Source organism: Homarus americanus, unplaced genomic scaffold (assembly GCF_018991925.1).
Source record: "Homarus americanus isolate GMGI-L3 unplaced genomic scaffold, GMGI_Hamer_2.0 scaffold39155, whole genome shotgun sequence".
NCBI classification, from domain to species: domain Eukaryota; kingdom Metazoa; phylum Arthropoda; class Malacostraca; order Decapoda; family Nephropidae; genus Homarus; species Homarus americanus.
The window spans coordinates 13,987,385-14,006,681 of record NW_024737042.1 but is presented as its reverse complement, the minus strand read 5'-3'; the positions used below and the strand labels follow the sequence as shown (position 1 = coordinate 14,006,681).

At 38.6% G+C, this 19,297-nt stretch overlaps 1 protein-coding gene across 2 annotated transcripts in view; it reads right to left on the bottom strand.

Moving 5' to 3' along the window:
- The window catches only part of LOC121872731 (ubiquitin-conjugating enzyme E2 Z-like), a 50,902-nt gene that overhangs the window by 5,242 nt on the left and 26,363 nt on the right, over positions 1-19,297 (bottom strand). For both annotated transcript variants that reach the window (XM_042375755.1, XM_042375754.1), the window contains exons 5-6: positions 17,394-17,597; positions 13,985-14,172 (exon numbers count right to left, since the gene is read on the bottom strand). In XM_042375755.1, coding sequence (XP_042231689.1) covers positions 13,985-14,172; positions 17,394-17,597 — 392 coding nt within the window. The remainder of the gene's footprint in view (positions 1-13,984; positions 14,173-17,393; positions 17,598-19,297) is intronic.

Below are 19,297 nucleotides of genomic sequence, written 5' to 3'. Positions count from 1 at the left end.
TTCACATAGAAGTGGTGGGGGTGTTGCCCTCTTCTTTCAAGATGACCTACGCTCATCACGCCTGGATGTTCAAGTCCCAGCAGATGTGGAAGCATTATGCATACGTGCTGTGCCACGGGCCCTCCCGCACCACACTGCTTCCATCATAATCTGTGTGTCATACCATCCGCCTCGCTCACCCACCAGAGACACTCTTATCAATCATCTCATTACCACCTCAGACCACCTAAGAGATAGGTACCCATGTGCCAGGTTAATATTATGTGGGGATTATAATGAAATTGACACCACCGATATCCAGGACCAGCTGTCACTATCACAAGTTGTGAACTTCCTCGCACACGGTCAAAATACCCTTGACCTTATCTTAACTGACTTAGCAGACCAGTACCAACCACCTCAACCAATGCCTCCTATCGGGTGTAGGACACACCTATCAGTGCTCTGGTCCTCAGCTGTCACTCCCACTCAAGTACAGAGACCCTACTTAAATTAAGACCTACAGGCCGATTACTGACTCTGCAGTGCGTCTCTTCGGGCGGTGGATAGTTCACCATCCCTGGATGACGTGGAAACCAAACGGATAAATTATACCAACACCACCACGGAAGCTCACCACCACTTCTTCCCCGAGAAGTCCGTCAGATCTCACCCAGCTGATTTGCCCTGGATCACACCTCGGATCAAAAGACTTAAGCAACAGAGAGACAGAGCCTTTTATCTCAATGACCACATCCGCTACAGGTCCCTTCTCAACCGAGTCATCCGCGAAATACGCACTGCAAAGAAGTCTCACTACCCAACCAAATTGCAACACCTGAAGCAGACCAACATCAGTCAGTGGTATGGTAAGCTTAAAGAACTCTGTGGACTAAACAATAAGACACACCCCCTCCCCTTCCTTAGCCATCTCACTAATGTTGACGCAGCTGAGCAATCAAATAACCATTTCGCTACTATATGCCAGACGCTCCCCGGCTTGACACAACCAATCTCCCTGCTCACCTACCAGCCCCCTTTCCCACTGACTTAGTAGAAGAATTTGAAGTAGCAGAACGTCTGGACAAACTCAAGTTAAAACGCTCCACCACCCCCATTAACTTACCAATGAAACTCTTCAAGGAGTTCTCCCCGGAGCTTGCTAAACCCCTCTGCTCCATCATCAATGCTTCTCTCAGTCAAGCCAGATGCCCAGCTGACTGGAAGACTTCTTATGTGTCACCAGTGCCCAAGTCAACCAGCCCACAATCCTTAAATCAGCTACGACCCATTGCAATCACCCCAAAAGCCCAGCTTAATCTGTGAAAGTTTTGTGTGTGACTGGGTTTATGCTGATATTGCAGGAGCCGTAGATCCTCAGCAATTTGGTAATATGAAAACTTCCTCCACCACTCACTGTTTGTAAGCTTTCTCGACTACATATACCGCCATCTGGAGAAATGAAAAACGTCTGTAGCTGTCGCCTTCATTGACTTCACTAAGGCATTCGACCTAGTCGACCACAATTTACTCATCAACAAAGTTATCGACCTCGGGTTTCGAAGAAGTCTTTTACCATGGCTTACAGACTTCCTCAGAAACCGACGCCAAGCTGTACGCTTCCGAGGGGCTGTCTCCACCTTTCAGTCACTCACCTGTGGCGTCCCCCAAGGCACCAAGATGGGACCACTATGCTTCCTTATTTTTATCGATGATGCCCTTAGAGAAACCCCTGCTCGCTGGAAATATGTCGACGACTCCACCATTGGGATCAGTGTCAACAATTCGGCTCCCGACAATACCGCCCTTCAGGATTTATTGAACAGTCTCCCAAACTGGGCCACCAACAACCAAGTCACCATCAACCATACCAAGACCATGGTTATGCACATCAACCTCTCCTCCGACGTTGTCCCACCCCCTTCCATTACTTTAGGTCCCAACACACTCCAGGTTGTAGATTCCATTAAGCTCCTCGGCGTCACCATAGAAAACAAACTAAATTGGAAACCACATTTCAGTGAAGTTGTCAAATCCTCCAGTTTCTGTCTCCACCTCCTCCGCCGACTCAAGTCCCTCGGAGTTCCTGCACCCGAGCTCCTCAGTGTTTACTCAACATTCATACTTCCCAAGCTCACCTATGCCTCCCCTACCTGGTCTTCCTCCCTAAAGGTCACACAACATAAACACCTAGAAAAAGTGCAAAAGAGGGCATGCAAGATTATTCTCTCCCCTTCCTACTCCACATATCAAGAAGCGCTCAACACACTGACCCTCTCAGCTCTCACTGACCATCACCACGACCTCATCTGCAAATTTGGTGAAAAGCTTCTGCACCATCCTCGACACCGACTCCTACTACCTCCTGAGATCCCTCGCCCGAGAATTGCTGTTTGACACCACAACCGCATCCAGCCCATACGAGCACGAGCTGATTGCTATAAGAACAGCCCAGTCCCAACCATTGTAAAATTATCAATAACTTGTAATCAACCACTGTATTCACTCCCAGTCAATCTTACTTTTTGCACTGTCCAGTGGTGGGCACAGCTAAACGAAAAGTTAGCTTCGTTAACCGCTAATCTGCTAGCTATTAAGTTAACTTCGCTAACGCTAAACCGCTAAACAGCTAAAAAAATTAGCAGAAGCTAACGCTAACTGCTAACTTTTATTATATGAATTTAGCTTCGGTTTGTTTGTTTTTTTGGCTCTAAAACCCTTAAAAACACACCTACAGAGCTGAAATTTTCATATGTTATCTTGTAGCTTAGACATTAGAGCTTTCCAAAAAGGTATAGCATGCCAAGATCAGATGATGATCAAGGTGTACACAAATAATTAAATGAACAAATGAAATTAAACATTAGTTTACATTCATTTCAACATACACTTTATAATCTTTATTTACTGTACAAAAAGACAGAAAGTATTAAACGAATCCAAAAACTATAGTACTGTATAGCATAGGTAGCAAATAGCATCATGCCAAGATCAGATGATGATCAACTTATCAAGGTGTACACTGTACACAATTTCACAAATAATTAATTTGCATTCTCATAAAACCGATCGGCCTTATTCATATTCATGTAAATATGCAATACCAACCACATACACATTATACCAGTGCATTTTTTTATAACTTATTGTTGGTCTTAGTCATGTAAATAAACACGCAGTCAGCCAAGCTTGCCTGACTGGCTGTTGGAGACACGCGTCGCGGTGTCACACGCTTACAACAGACAGGAACAAACATGTTAAAATTTTGTTAGCGGACTTAAAGTTAGCAGAACTAAATTTAGCGGAAGCTAATTGGTCCGCTAATGGTTTCCAAAGTTAGCGAAAACGCTAATCCGCTAACGAGAAAGTTAGCTTCGCTAATTAGCGGAACCGTGCCCACCACTGGCACTGTCACTATGTTGAAATGCCCTGTAGTTTGAGCTTCTCCCAACCAAGTTATTATATACAGGTTGACAACCCTTTATCCGAAATTCCGAAAACCGAAAAGCTCTAGAAACCGAAAGTTTTTTGTGGGGCTCTTTTTTTTTTTTTTTTTTTTCAGGGATTATTAGCCCACCCAGGCACAGATCACTGACCCACATCGGGGCCTGGGGGGCGAAAATGTAATAGTAATAATAATTATAATAATAATAATTATTCATAGTAAATAAAATTTTTAATAATTATACACCAAAATAAAATAATAATGATTACAATAATAATAATAATAATAATAATAATAATAATAATAATAATAAAATATAATAATAAAATTAATAATAATAATAATAACAATAATACTGTAATAATAAAATAATAATACAGTAAAGAAATACAAGAATGAAAAAAAGATCAAAAGTGAGAAACACGACCTAGACCTATGAATTATTATTATTATTATTATAATTTTTATTATATTTTAGACCCCCAGGCCCCAATGTGGGTCAGTGATCTATGCCCGGGTGGGCTAATACACACATAAAAAAAAAACATAAAAAAAATAAATAAAAAAAAACCCTAACCATTCTGAAAACCAAAAAATTCCAAAAACCGAAATGCCTCTGGCCCCAAGGATTTCGGATAAAGGATTGTCAACCTGTATCATATTTGTATCACTTATGTTAATTGTATATTATTGGGTAAATCAAGAGACCCATTCCCCAATTATGTAACTGTATATTTTCAGCCTTTGGCTGCCATGCTCTTTCAGCACGCACGCACGCACACTACAACTACTTTGCTGTCACTACAGTAGGTTAGTGAGTTTTGAGGTGACTAAAGAGACCGATACGGGACCGGCAGCGTCGTCCACATTTGTTGCACTTATGGAGGGATCCATCTACTGTTACAGCGTCTTTCCGACGTTGGCGCTTATCTGCCTCCGTTTGCAGTCGGGAAAACTTGAAAGTATTGACACCTTCTCGTGTGGCGCTCCTCCAAGCGTTACGATGTGGAGGAATTGTCTCCTAGGTGAGGGGGTCGATTTGGCACCTTTTCAGGTTTACACACACACACACATATATCAGATATGCTAAAAACTAACACACACAACCTACCCAGAAAAACAGTGAATGAGTCAAGATGAAAAACTTAAAAAATTAGCAAAATTAAATGTACAATGTATTTTCACTGTTTTGTTTTGGAACGGGAGCACAGTACCATATCAGAGCATATAGAATGGATCAATGACAACACATTAAGGGAAAATATGTGTATACAGTATTCGAACTTGTTTCAGACCCACCCTGCATTACTTCGTCGAGACGAGATTCCACACATAGACACATTTTTGTGTTTTCAATGGAAGAGCCCACATCTGTACAATTTGCTTACAGATGACACTCCGTCTCCCTCCCCTTGCCGCAGTTTTTGGCGCCTAAACAGACGCTCGTGGCTAATGAACCATAGAGAGGTACGTACCACCAGGCAACAATAGACCTAGAATACTTGAGAAGACAGCCTCTCCAGGAACACACCCTCCTTCCCCTTCATTCACTCCTCCCTCTTCATTAACAGTCATTCACTCACTCTTCCCCTTCATTCACTCACTCACTCCTCCCCTTTCAGTCACTCAATTGTCAAAATAATGCTTCCCCCAACCAAATTTCCGATTCACTGCATAAGAAATAAATGAGACAGTAAAGGAATATTAGTGAGTCTTACAATAATCCGAAGAAACCCTGCAAAAGAAACAGGTGAAGGGATAAACAAAAGAAAAACTTCCTAGACATAATTTAAGCCCCGGGTTAGGATGCCACTGGGTGTACCCCCCATGTGGGAGTAAATCGAGAAAAATCAACTTTTCCAAAAATAATTTTTAACCTTTTTAAATGATAAAACAATAAAAAAATAAGTAAGAAAAACTAAATATTGACCCTCTAGAAACTTCCTTGGCAGCACGGAGGGAGGGAGATAAGGGGACAGCTTGTTGACGGCGAGCACTTGTGGTCAACTACGCACTTAGCAGCTATTTTTAGCTTGCCTTTGTGTCCGGGATTGCCAGTAATGCATGTATTTACTGATCATAATACTTCTTTCTTTTGAATAATTCATTTAGAATTTATTTTATTTGCATTATTTTTCATAAAAACTGCTCAGCGACACACATGCAGTCTGCCGCCAGCCTGTCTTTGTGTTTGGTAGAGCAAGTAATGCATAGAAATAATTATTGGAATAATAATTCCACAAATAAATACATTTATAACATAATCATATCATTATTTTCCGGTACGTATACTACACTACAATAGAGCTACATTACTTTTAGCAATATTACTTTGATACAACATGATAAAATGGACAAACAATGAAATGAAACACACAAAAGTAGGTAATTACGTTCAGGAAGCTTCCCTGTGGCCAAGCGTGTGGTGTGACAGGCAAATAGTTACACTGGAACCTGATAGCCCGCACACGACAATTAAACACTGGCAGGAAAAGGCGCGCATTCTGGAACGTCACCCAGGGCCCACCGGTCGGGCGTTCTGGAACGTCACCCGGGGTGTAAGGGTTAAGGTAACTGGACCAGTCTGTGAATGATCTTTATGAACCGACAAAAAAATCAGATACCATTAAAAACGACTAATAACAAAAAGTATAACATGTAACAACAGTTGCTCTTTCACTTAGTTAAAAAAAAATCATTAAAATTCACATAAACATTATCATTACTAGCAACCTGACCATGACTCAGGATTAATGGTACGGTTTAAGCAACAGTGTGGTGACCTGCATACACAACCCCAGAAGTGGTAAACCCCTTGTAAAAATAATCACTAGGATATTATTGCCTAACAGCATTTTCAGATGACATCTCGCATCACTCCCTCTACACAGTGTCATAACAACATGGCTGCATCGCTTCACTGGTAGCCTCCCAGTCTCAGAATGATGATAAAGGCAAAATGGCACAAGGAAGTCTTTTATATCATTCATGCATACCTGTTCTCTCATAATGGCTTGTGGCGTAATAGCAATGACGGATAACAGATACTGTACTCTAAAAGTCATAACTGATAACATGGGTCATCATATTCACATACTATAAGGCAGTGAGCTGGCTGGCAATTAACAGATTCACCAAAATTTACAAGCGGTGAACACGCGTTTGTTTTTAAGGTTAACCATTATATACACAGAACATGTACTGTACTGTGTCTACTGTATGCTTACTTCTTACTTACTGGACCTTTCTTTAAGCCCAAGCCATACATCAAGTAATAATACCAGTGATTCATATTCCGTAAGTTTGGATAAAATATCCATTTTGTGCTAAAAATTTAAGAAAAATTCCAATACCTAATCAATTTTAGGTGTTTTATATGTAAAAAAATTATATATATATATATATATATATATATATATATATATATATATATATATATATATATATATATATATATATATATATATATATATATATATATATATATATATATATATATATATACACACACACACACAGTGGTTCCTCGGTTAACGAACACAATTCGTTCCAGAAGGTCGTTCGATAACCGACAATTTCGTTAACCGAATCCATTGTTTCAATGGGATATTGGGTAATTGGTTCCAGCTCACCAAAAAGTACATACAAAGTAATAAAAAAAAAAAAGCAGTAAAATAAACTTTCTTTGAGGTGTGTATGTAGAAGGCTCCTGGTTGATGATAATGATGGGAATTAGAAGTGGGGTGGAGGAGAAGGGAGAAGAGAAGGAAGTGGGGATGGAGAAGAAATCACCTTTCAGGGGACCCATGCTTGATGCAGTAACTTCACCAATAAAATGTTAAGTTCACTTGGTGTAATTCAAGATTATCTTCTTTAAATCAACACTGCACTGCACTATAAATTATCAATATGCTAACTAAAGTTCACAATGACCAATAATTTCAATGAAAAATGCAAAAATATTCAAGACACCAACAAAATAGATGTTCTCTCAACAGTAAACAAAGCCAGACTGAGCCTGGTGGCTGACTTGCATCTGATGGGTGCACAACTAACTAGTTCCCTGTACTGCATATATTACCAATATGTTAAATAAATGTTAAAATGACTAATAATTTTAATATACAACATTATAAAATATTAAATAGCACAACTTTATTGATATTTACTCCACTGGAAACGAATGTAAACATAGAACAGATTACTGAATTGGCTGAGTACTGTACCCCCTCAGCTGATCCTCAAAACAACAAAATGTGATGTTTGTAACTACAGTAGTTCCCTGTACTGCATATATTATCAATATGTTAAATAAATGTTAAAATGACTAATAATTTTAATATAAAAAATTAAAAAATATTTAAGAGCAAAACTTTCTTGATACAATATTTACTCCACTGGAAACGAATATAAATATAGAGCAGATTACTGAATTGGCTGACCAGTCCATTAGCTGACCAGCTCATGTTCACAACAAAACGTGATTTTCGTAAGGATTTTGTTAATCAAATTTTTGTTCGTAAACCGAATTGAAGATTCTTATGGAAGGTAATTCGTTAACCGAAGCGTTTGTTAACCGAGAAACCATATATAAATAATAATAATAATAATAATAATAATAATAATTAACGGTTTATTGAAAAAGTTCTGCAGCCAGAAGGCTGAAAATATACATTGGACATAAATGACTTATTACATACATTGGTGGTTTAACAAAAGCCTTCATTAGAGAAAGGTAAAGAAACATACAGTGAACATTCAGATTAATGTAGGTGTTGAACAGCAAACTCGCAGTGTAGTAACTCTCTCCCAGATGGTGTTAGGAGGGACCTGATGTGGTGTAGTAATTCCCTCACAGATGGTGTTATGAGGGGCCTCACGTGTAGTAATTCCCTCACAGATGGTGTTATGAGGGGCCTCACGTGGTGTAGTAGTTCCCTCATAGATGGTGTTACGAGGGGCCTCACGTGGTGTAGTAACTCCCTCACAGATGGTGTTATGAGGGGCATCACGTGGTGTACGAATTCCCTCACAGATGGTGTTATGAGGGACCTGACGTGGTGTAGTAATTCCCTCACAGATGGTGTTATGAGGGGCCTGACGTGGTGTAATAATTCCCTCACAGATGGTGTTATGAGGGCATGGTGTAGTAATTCCTCACCCTCCTCTGTATATATACACCTTGTTTTGTACCTTAGTCTGTACTCACCCCTGAAGATGTGAATTACAAAGCGCTTGGGAACTTCGTGTTTTTCTTCTTTCCTTGTGGTTATCAATATATATATATATATATATATATATATATATATATATATATATATATATATATATATATATATATATATATATATATATATATATATATATATATATATATATATATATATATATATATATATATATATATATATATATATATATATATATATATATATATATATACTGTGTATATATATACATAGGTTCCCTGACTTACGCTGTTGGGGACCCAATCCAGGGTAAGTCCACATAGATAAAAAAAAAAAAAAAAAAAAATCTACAATGAAATACAGTACAGTAAAAGTAATAAATAATGAGGAATGGATACAGTGTGACTAAGCACTTACCTTTAATGTAGTCAGCTGAATGCACACGGGGCCCCCATAATTTTCTATTTACAGGATACATGGAGACTTCATTAATTGGAAGAAGCAGAGGAAGAGACAGGGCTGGGTGGGTCATCAATGTCGCTTTCTTCAGACAGGTTTATGTACTGTGGAAACTTGTTGGTTGAAGGCACTGGATCATCTTGAGGGAGTGAAGAGGCAGCACTGGTGGGGCGTGAGGAGACAGCACTGGGGGACTTCTTAAAATAGATGTCCAATTTAGACTGCACAGTTTGTTTTTTCTTTTCATTATAAATTTCTCTGTAGCAAGCAAGTGCATCTTGGATCATTCTGTCAACTTTGGCATAATGCTCATAATTTTGATCCATGCCATCAAACATTTGCATTCCTTTATTAATTGTAGCAAATGCCTCTGCCATTTATTTCACTGAAAACTTTTTGGGGGGTGCAGGTTCTTCTACATTTTCTCTCTCTTCTTCCTCAGCAATTTTCTGTGCATCTAGTTCAATAAGATCCTCGTTACTGAGCTCTTCTGCTACACTTTCAACCAACTGTTCAACATCTTCATTATCAATTTCTAACTGAAGCTGTTTACCTAACTCCACTATCTTGTTACTAATATCCGAAATAACTTCATTTTCATTAAATTCTTTGAAACTGTTCACATATCTTTTCAGGATTTTCTTCCAAATTCCATTCATGCACAGTTTTGTAACCTGATCCCATGCTGCACTAATGTTCTTCATACATGACAAAACATTGTACTCCTTCCAAAACACTCCGAGTGTTTTCTCACCTTCAGTAGCAGCAACAGCCTGAGCGAAGGTCGTGCGTAAATAATACGCTTTAAAGGCAGCAATAGCACCTTGATCCATGGGTTGGATGACAGAGGTAGTGTTAGGTGGAATGTACACTACCTTAACATCAGGGTGCATGTCGTCCAGGTGTGGTAGGTGTCCCGGAGCATTATCCAAAATCAGCAAAATCTTGAATGGAATCCGTTGTTGCAAACAATACTCCTTGGCTCGTGGAATGAAACAAGTCATGAACCAATCCTCAAACAGTGCTAAGTTCATCCAGGCTTTCTTATTACTGCGATAAAACACTGGCAGTGGGTGCTTGCTGACATGTATAAAAGCCCTGGGGTTCTCTGAATGATAGATCATGAAGGGCTTTAGCTTGAAACCAGCAACATTCCCCCCCAACAGAAGTGTAATTCTGTCCTTGAATGCCTTGAATCCTGGCATTGTTTTCGCCTCTTTGTGGATGTATGTCCGCTCAGGCATGCGCTTCCACAATAATCCAGTCTCATCCACATTGAATATTTGCTCAGGCAAATAATTCCCTTCCACAATCACATCATCTAACTCCTCCTTAAAAGCTTCGGCAGCACTAACATCAGCACTAGCTGCTTCTCCACTCACCTTAACATTGTGTAGACTGTAGTATTTTTTAAATCTATTAAACCACCCATGACTTGCTGTAAAGGTTTGATCACATTCATCTCCTGCCTGCTCCTTCAGGCTTTGGAACAGGCTTCTTGTTTTAGCCTGTAAGGTTAGAAGGCTTAAGGGTACACACTTCTGTATCTGGTCTTCTATCCATATCACCAATAATTTTTCCATATCGTGAATAGGACCTTATCTTTTCTTCGAAATTATAGTTCCCTTTATAGGTGTTGTTCCTATCACTACATCACGAATACGTTCCTTGTCCTTCAGAATAGTGGATATGGTCGAGTGCGAGAAACCTAGGTCGCATGAGATTGTTGCTACTGTTTTACCGTTCTCATACTGCATTATTATCTTCATTTTCATCTCAAAAGTAATTGCCTGTCTCCTTTTCTTTGGAGCACCACCAGCACTCTCATTTGTACGCTTCAAGTCATTATAAAGTCAACTAAATACGATAATAACGTAAGTTCAGAGCGCGATCAGTATAGGATACGATAGCCAAACACCAACTAAGCGCTGTAATGAGTGAGTGTACCCACACGGTGACCCAAGCCACGCCACGCTCTCGCTCACGACGGAAGCGCTTCGGTATAGAAAATGCGGGCGTCATTTGAAAATATTTTTGGTCGCGACTGCGGCTGTCGTATGTCCCGACAGTCGTAAGGTCAGAGCAGGTCATAAGTGCGGATTGACGTAAGTTGAGTCAGTCATAAGTCGGGGACTACCTGTATATACTGTATATACAGTGATCCCTCGGTTAACGAGATTTCGGTTAACGAGTTACCTTCCATAAGATTCTTAACTTCGGTTAACGAGCAATCCCTAGATTAACGAGTTTCTTACGAGCGGCCCCCAACATGTTTTCGCTTGCACACCAGCTGTCGTATTAGTCCGCCAATACAGTAATCGGTTCTAGGGCTTAAATTCCTTACTATTTTAGTAAATATCAGTAAGTTTATACTATTCAATAATTTAAAAAAATTAATATTAAATTTTTTAGTCATTTTAACAATTAATGACCATAATTGAAGTACAGGAAACTAGTTTTATGCGCGCCAAACAGCCTGTCAACACACCAAACAGGCGTCAGTCTCTGTGTCTTTTCAGTGGAGGTAACATCTTGCTTGAGACTCTTCAACTAAATGCTTTTTTCCTGTGTTTCCAAGCAAATTATTGGTCATTTTGAAATTTATTTTAAATATTGACAATACCATGTATATAGTGCAGTGCAGTGTTAATTTAAAGAAAATATTCTTTATTTACAGCAATTAAACTTAAAATATCATGTGTTGAGATTGTTTGAATCCAGCATGGGTCCCAAGAGATCAAGAAAAGCAATTTCAATCCAAGTTAAGCAGGAAATTATTAAATAACATGAAGAAGGCATTAGAACAAATGTGCTATGCAAAGAATATGACATGTCGACATCAACTGTGTCGACAATTCTTGCAGAGAGACAAATTCAAGGTAGTGAAAGTGAGAGACAAATCTACCAGAGTGCTCAAAGGTAGATCCCTAATTGCAGAAACAGAGAGGTTACTTCTCATCTGGATTAGGGAAAAACAGATGATAGTTGATTCAGTTTCTATTGAATTTATTTGTGAAAGAGCCAGGGAGATTTACGAATATTTAAAGACAGATCAACCTGGTTCTTCAGGCACAGAATTTAAAGATTCTAGGGCCAGCAAAGGTTGGTTCGAAAAATTTAAGAAAAGGAATGACATATTTAGTGTAGTTAGTCATGGTGAGGCTGCTAGTGCTGATGAGGAAGGGGCAGCAAAGTTTTTAGTGGAGTTTAAAGAACTGATTGATGAAGAAAATTATCTTCCACAGCAAGTGTTCAATGTGGACGAAACTGGGCTGTTTTGGAAAAAGATGCCCAAAAGAACATTCATCACCAGAGATGAAGCCTCTTTACCTGGGCATAAACCCATGAAAGACCGTCTCACTCTATTGCTTGGTGCCAAGGCTTCAGGGGATTTCCGACTGAAGCCTATGCTTGTCTACCACTCTGAGAAACCCAGGGTGTTCAAGCAACAGAAAGTGGTAAGAGGACAGCTTGGAGTTTATTGGAAATCCAACTGTAAGGCATGGGTGACAAGACAGCTCTTTAATGAATGGGTTGTTGAGGTGTTTTGCCCTTCTGTGAAGAGCTACCTAACCACCAATAAACTCCCTTTAAAGGCTCTTCTCCTCATGAATAATGCCCCTGGTCATGACCCTCAACTTGCCAGAACTTTGGAGCCTCAATTTGACTTTGTCAAAGTGTTGTTTTTGCCTCCCAACACTACATCAATCATACAGCCAATGGACCAGAATGTGATCAGCAACTTCAAGAAGTTGTACATGAAGAAAATGTTCAGGAGGTGTCATCAGGCAACTTCCACTGATCCTGAACTAACACTGGCACAGTTCTGAAAGACACAGTTTAACATCCTGGAGGCTGTAAAATTGATTGTGTCCTCATGGCAAGAAGTCTCCACTAGAACCCTCAATTCTTCATGGAAAGCACTGTGGCCATTAGTAGTCCATGATTTTGAGGGATTTCAGGATGAAACAGAGTTGCACCAGGAGATTTTGTCCATTGGTCAGTAATTGGGCCTTGAAGTGGAGGAGGATGATGTCGAAGAGCTTGTGATGTCTCATGAAAAGGAACTTACTCCTGAAGACTTGCAGCAATTGGATGAGATGTTAGAGGCTGACAGTGGTGAGGAGGAAACGGAAAGTGATGACCATATGTCTACTTCACAGTTGAAAGATGTTGTTCACTACTGGGAGAAGTTCAGGAAACTGGCTTCAAGGCACCCAGATGTGGAAAAATCTGAACTAGCTTTGTGTCATGTTGATGACACAGTGGTCTCCTTCTTTCAACATCAGTTAATGATGAGGAGGAGAGATGCCCCACAGACCAAAATTGACACTTTCTTCAGTAAAAGGCAGAGGGAACAAGATGCTAACCCTCAGCCTTCCACTTCAAGGAGAGAGGATGTTCATAGTGGAGAATCTGTCAGTCCAAAGGTTCCTGACATTTTCATGGAAAGTGACTCACCTTCTGGAACGAATTGTGCTCGTTAACCGAGGGACCACTGTATAAAAAAAAATTATTATATATATATATATATATATATATATATATATATATATATATATATATATATATATATATATATATATATATATATATATATATATATATATATATATATATATATATATATATATATATATATATATATATATATATATATATATATATATATATATATATATATATATATATAATTATATAATTTTCTTTTACTGTACTGTATAGTAAATATGTGAGATCGGAAGCCATTTATCATAAAAGAATAAAATATAATAAACAAAATGAAAGAAACTATGATTTCATTCACTGCTGTAGGTTCAATCATGAGATGAGTGGAAACAATTAAGTATGAACAAGTCAACTTCTTCGGTAGCTAGTTTATATAAAAAGGTAATCATTCTAATTGCCTTACTCTTCTCCTTCAATCTCTGGCGAACCTTCTTCACTTCCTGATATACTTGACACGTCATCACTTTCTGCCGTCAAGGAAGTTTCTGGTATTTCTGGAATGCCACTTGCCTTCAACATGACTTTTAATCTCTTGAGGTATTTCAACAAAACAGAGTACTGGAAGTTACCTCGCCGTTCTCCAAATGGATCCTGAAAAGTGATCAAGTGCTGTACTATATTGTTTCTCATATACAACATTATTGCATCATAAAAACAATACTATACAATCATAAAAGACCAAGTGTCATTATGCAGTAGTAGTTCATATCTCTAAAACAAGAGCACTGTACCACAAATGGCAAATACTGTAATATCCAGACCACCTGGCATAGTGCATAACTAACTACAGTACATTTCACAGTGACCCAAACTGGAATTCCAGGTAACAGGACTCCCAAAACTATGTGTGTGTGTGAAACAAGTCAGGCAATATTGGAAACAACTTTTAATAGCATACAGTCAACCCTCACTTTACGCGGTCCCACATTCCGCGTTTCCACGTTTACACGGTGCCCTGCCAGAACCCAGGATGCTCACATTCCGCGGTGGGTGTACCCCTTTACACGGGTAAAGTATAATTTTTTTTATTTAGCTCATAAAATTCATACAAATTATCCGGCCAGAATATAATTTACATTGCTGGAATTCTTACAATTTGATGATCATTTTGAATATAAACATCATAGATTTTGCATTAGACATACAAATTTTAGATATAATGTTTACTCTTGAGTAAATATGTTATCTTTTGTGCAAAATATATGACATTTATATTCAAAATATTCCTGGTCTTACAAGGAATCCAGCAATGTCAATTATATTATCCTAACTTTAGTCTGATTTATTATTTATTACTAAAAAGGTAAACAGTCTGGTATTCCCACACATTTATCTAGTAGGGACGTTGGTGGGGGGTGGGGGGGAGGGAGGGAGGGACCAGCGACCGACCATCTGTTACCGTGTGAAGAATATTTTTTTTTTTATTAACTGAAGATTTTTATTTTAGCTCATAAAATTCATACAAATTACCCGGCCAGAATATAATTTACATTGCTGGAATTCTTACAATTTGGTGATCATTTTGAATATAAACATCATATATTTTGCATTAGACATAAAATTTTTAGATAAAATGTTTAATCTGAGTAAGTATGTTATCTTTTGTGCAAAATATATGACGTTTATATTCAAAATATTCCTGGTCTTACAAGGAATCCAGCAATGTCAATTATATTATCCTAACTTTAATCTGAGGTATTATTTAATACTAAATGTTAAAATCTAGTTTTTTCACCCACTCTTTCTCTTGAAGGGAGGGTTGGTGGAGGTGGGGGGAGGGTTGGGACGGACTGACCATCTGGCTCGTTGGAAGAGGGGGGAGGCAAGTGGGGTACTTTGATTGACAGATAGTGTCGTGAAGAATATTTTTTTTTTTTATTAACTGAAGATATTTGTTTTAGCTCATAAAATTCATACAAATTACCCGGCCAGAATATAATTTACATTGCTGGAATTCTTACAATTTGATGATCATTTTGAATATAAACATCATAGATTTTGCATTAGACATACAAATTTTAGATGTAATGTTTACTCTGAGTAAATATGTTATCTTTTGTGAAAAATATATGACATTTATATTCAAAATATTCCTGGTCTTACAAGGAATCCAGCAATGTCAATTATATTATCCTAACTTTAGTTTGAGGTATTATTTATTACTATACCTGGTTTTCCCCCAAAATTTCTCAGAGGGAAGAGCCAGCAGTGTAGTGTGAGAAGAGGGGGAGGGAGTCGTGTCCATTATTTGAATGGACATTAACTTGGCGACTGTATTTCTCTATTTCTCTTAAGTATTAATTGTGTGCATGTACCATCATAAAATTAAGATGTTATTTTTACTAGAACATAGGTATTGTGTTGGAAAAAGTGGAGTTTGGGGGTCAGCTGGTCTCTATTTCATTTAATCCCATATGTTATGTTATTCACTTTACGCGTTTCTCACTTTCCGCGGTACCCTGTGGGTTACATTAACCGCGTAAAGTGAGGGTTGACTGTACTATAAAACAATGGATGCTTCAAAGTAGTTAAACAGGATATTATTTCAACTATCTGTACAATTTAATGTAACATTTCATCTTTTATTATGATGAGTTATACAAAAGTTCATATATGCAGTTCAATGTAGTAAAACGTGAAGTACAGCACATATCTCACACCACTGGCATATGTCATACCTCCATGAATTCTTACAAAATGAAAACAAGTCTTGAAGAACTTGCAAATATACAGGTGTTTCTGCGTTGGCACCCAGATGTGTTAGTTTAGTGTCTTTCCATTACAAAAGAGCATAACATTCTCCCAAGACAGAATAATCTTGAACTGTGAAGCAAGATATAACCAAACAGCTTATAAGGTTCACTACTTGGGGACCTTCAAATGAAAAGTCACACAAAGAAAATCATTTCACACAACTGAAAAATTTCTTACCCTTTACTAATTGTACAATTTCAAGGTGAATAACATTCACAGAACAATTAATAACACAAATATTTCTCATTAATCGTGAGTTTAAGCAACAAGCTAAGTGCAGTGTATGTTTTTCAGTCAGCCAATTTTATTGCTTTCTGATGACTGGTCTATTCGAAGGATTAATTGAATCTTGGACAATGATCTGTATGATGCCCAAGATAAAACTTGTCCATAGCAAAGCATTCTCAGTCATTCAACTGCCTATAATATGTATACAGTACCTGTACACCATACACGTTCTTGTATCTGCCTGCAACTTTTGTCATAGTGATGTGCCTAAATCCAACCCCTGGGCTGCACTTCTGGCTAATAAAAAAGCACTTTGAAAATACTCTCAATTGAAGATGAACATGAATAGTAAACATAAGGTTGTTGCCGATGCAATGCACTAGTAATGTTTTGTTGTCTTTCGGATACTCTGACAAACATATCTTTTATACCAGTTAAATATCCTACTTTATCTTATCTCCTTGGTATACAAGAGGCTGATGAATATATATGATGCTACCTGAAAGGCAGGAACCTGGCTGTCATCTTAAACTTTGACATCTTATCCCAAATTTGTATGAAACAATTTGATCTTATTAAGAAATATATTAGTGCAAAGTTTCATTAGAATTCCCCATTGATTCAGAGGTTAGGGACCGGACACAAAATAGGAGAGATGAATGACCAGACTGGGAAAGCAATGAATGACCAGACTGGGAAAGCAAAAACTACAAGGTCCCCTTTCTCAGGAAGCAAGAACACTAGTAAGAGGAGTAATCCAATATGCCAAGTGAAATAAAGTCAATAAAATAATATGAAGCTATTATACATTCATGTTATTAAACACTCACGTCCATTGGTTGTCCGTCTCTGTGCATGTTTTTCTCACATATTTCAACATAATGGTCGTAAAATTCCATAAACGATGACTGCATGACCTTAAACAAGTCAGGTGGGGCAGTTGTGTTGCCCTCAAGCTGATGTATCACTGCTACCCTGATGGTCTCATGCATGATGATGGAGTTGTAACGCTCACTGTCCCCAATATTGTGTTCCTGAAAATAATTTGGCAAACTGATAAGTGAAAGACTGTATAAGAACTATAACTACCCATATACCATATATATCGGCCTACAAGTCGACGAGGTGTATAAGACGACCCCCAAAATTTCCATTTAAAAAGTAGGTTTTGAGTTCTATTCACGATATAAGACTACCCTAAATGTGACACTTACCATTGGGAGTCACTCTTAAGTAATGATAAATAAACACGCAGGCCTTCAGCGCCAACTGTCAAATCTTATCTCAAATAAATAAACAAACACCAGACACTCTGTCACCTCACCTCCCACACCCCCCCCCCTGTAACCCACCCCCTCTTCCCAAGCTCGCTGGCTACCTCCCTCATTGTGTTCCCAGACAAAAAATTGGTGATAACTTTACGCTTTAAGGTGTTTATTATATATAATATCTCAGACTAAAGTTAGGAAATTATAATTTGCGTTGCTGGAATCCTTGCAAGACAGCCAATAATTTGAACATAAATGTCATATATTTTGGTCAAGATATAAAAATTTTAGTACATTAGTGTACTGTAATGATTGTTTGTCAGACCAAAGCTTACAGCCCAGAATTATGTCGCATATAACAGCAAATACACTACAGACCTCGCGGTACCACCACATTCCGGGTTGACACACCTCAGGTCGACCCTAGGGACTTGACCTCGCCCGCTAATGACGTGAGTTAGCCGGGTGACCTACAACCCCACCTAACCAAGACACCTGGGCAGGACCACACCTGCACACAGCTATCCAGATCAAACCAGTTTAGTGATAATTGGTTTGAGGTCAAAAGCCGGCTGGGCCGACCCTATATAAAGGCCCTACAGTCCCGTCCACGATCATTCTGGTTCTGATTATCATTCCATTCTGATTATCTTTCTGGTTCTGATTATCATTCTGATCCTGGTTGCCATTCGAACATTCGAACATTACTCTGGAGATTCTCAGTCCTCTCCCCAGGTCGGGAGGGGGACTTCCCGACCAGACCCCAGCTAAGCAGAAGCCTCCCATTCGAGGCAGCCCAGCCAAGCATCCACTGGGCCTACGTCAGGGTACACGTGAGTCTTGTCAGAACGATTCCTAGGGTGAGTTACCTACTATGGGAAGTGTATTCATTCAGGTGTGTCCGAGAGTCAGTGTCGAGTAACGTAAAACATAATGTGTTAGTACCCCGATATAATAGTGAAATTAATGTGTCCATGTCATTGAGTGAATTAATAAATAGTTGTATCGAAGAGGTGTTTAACAAGTTGTCCCTTTAAGAAGTGATATATGTGTATTGACATACGAGATAAGATAAGCGTATTGACGCTGAGTAAATAACATCCCGGCCACGCTACCAGGTTTCCTATCTTTACATTACTACTCTCTATTCTTACTTATATGTGTAATCTTCTTATTGTGTTCTGTCTCATTATATTAGTGGCAGCGAACTATAACGTTAACCCACGCCCTCCTCGTCCCTTGTTATTGGTAACAGTGTACTTAACGTAAACCCATGCCCTCCCTCGTTTAGCCATAACACCTGGCTCGTTGTTTGAGTATCGTTCATAAGTGCGTAATAAGAAGTTCCTGCGTAGTAGCGTGAAAAGTGTCCTAGTGTGTCACCGTTACAGCTCAAGTAAATGTCTCTCGTCGTGGTATGCGAGAATTTTTACTAGAAATATGTTCAGTGCTTAACGTAATTTCTC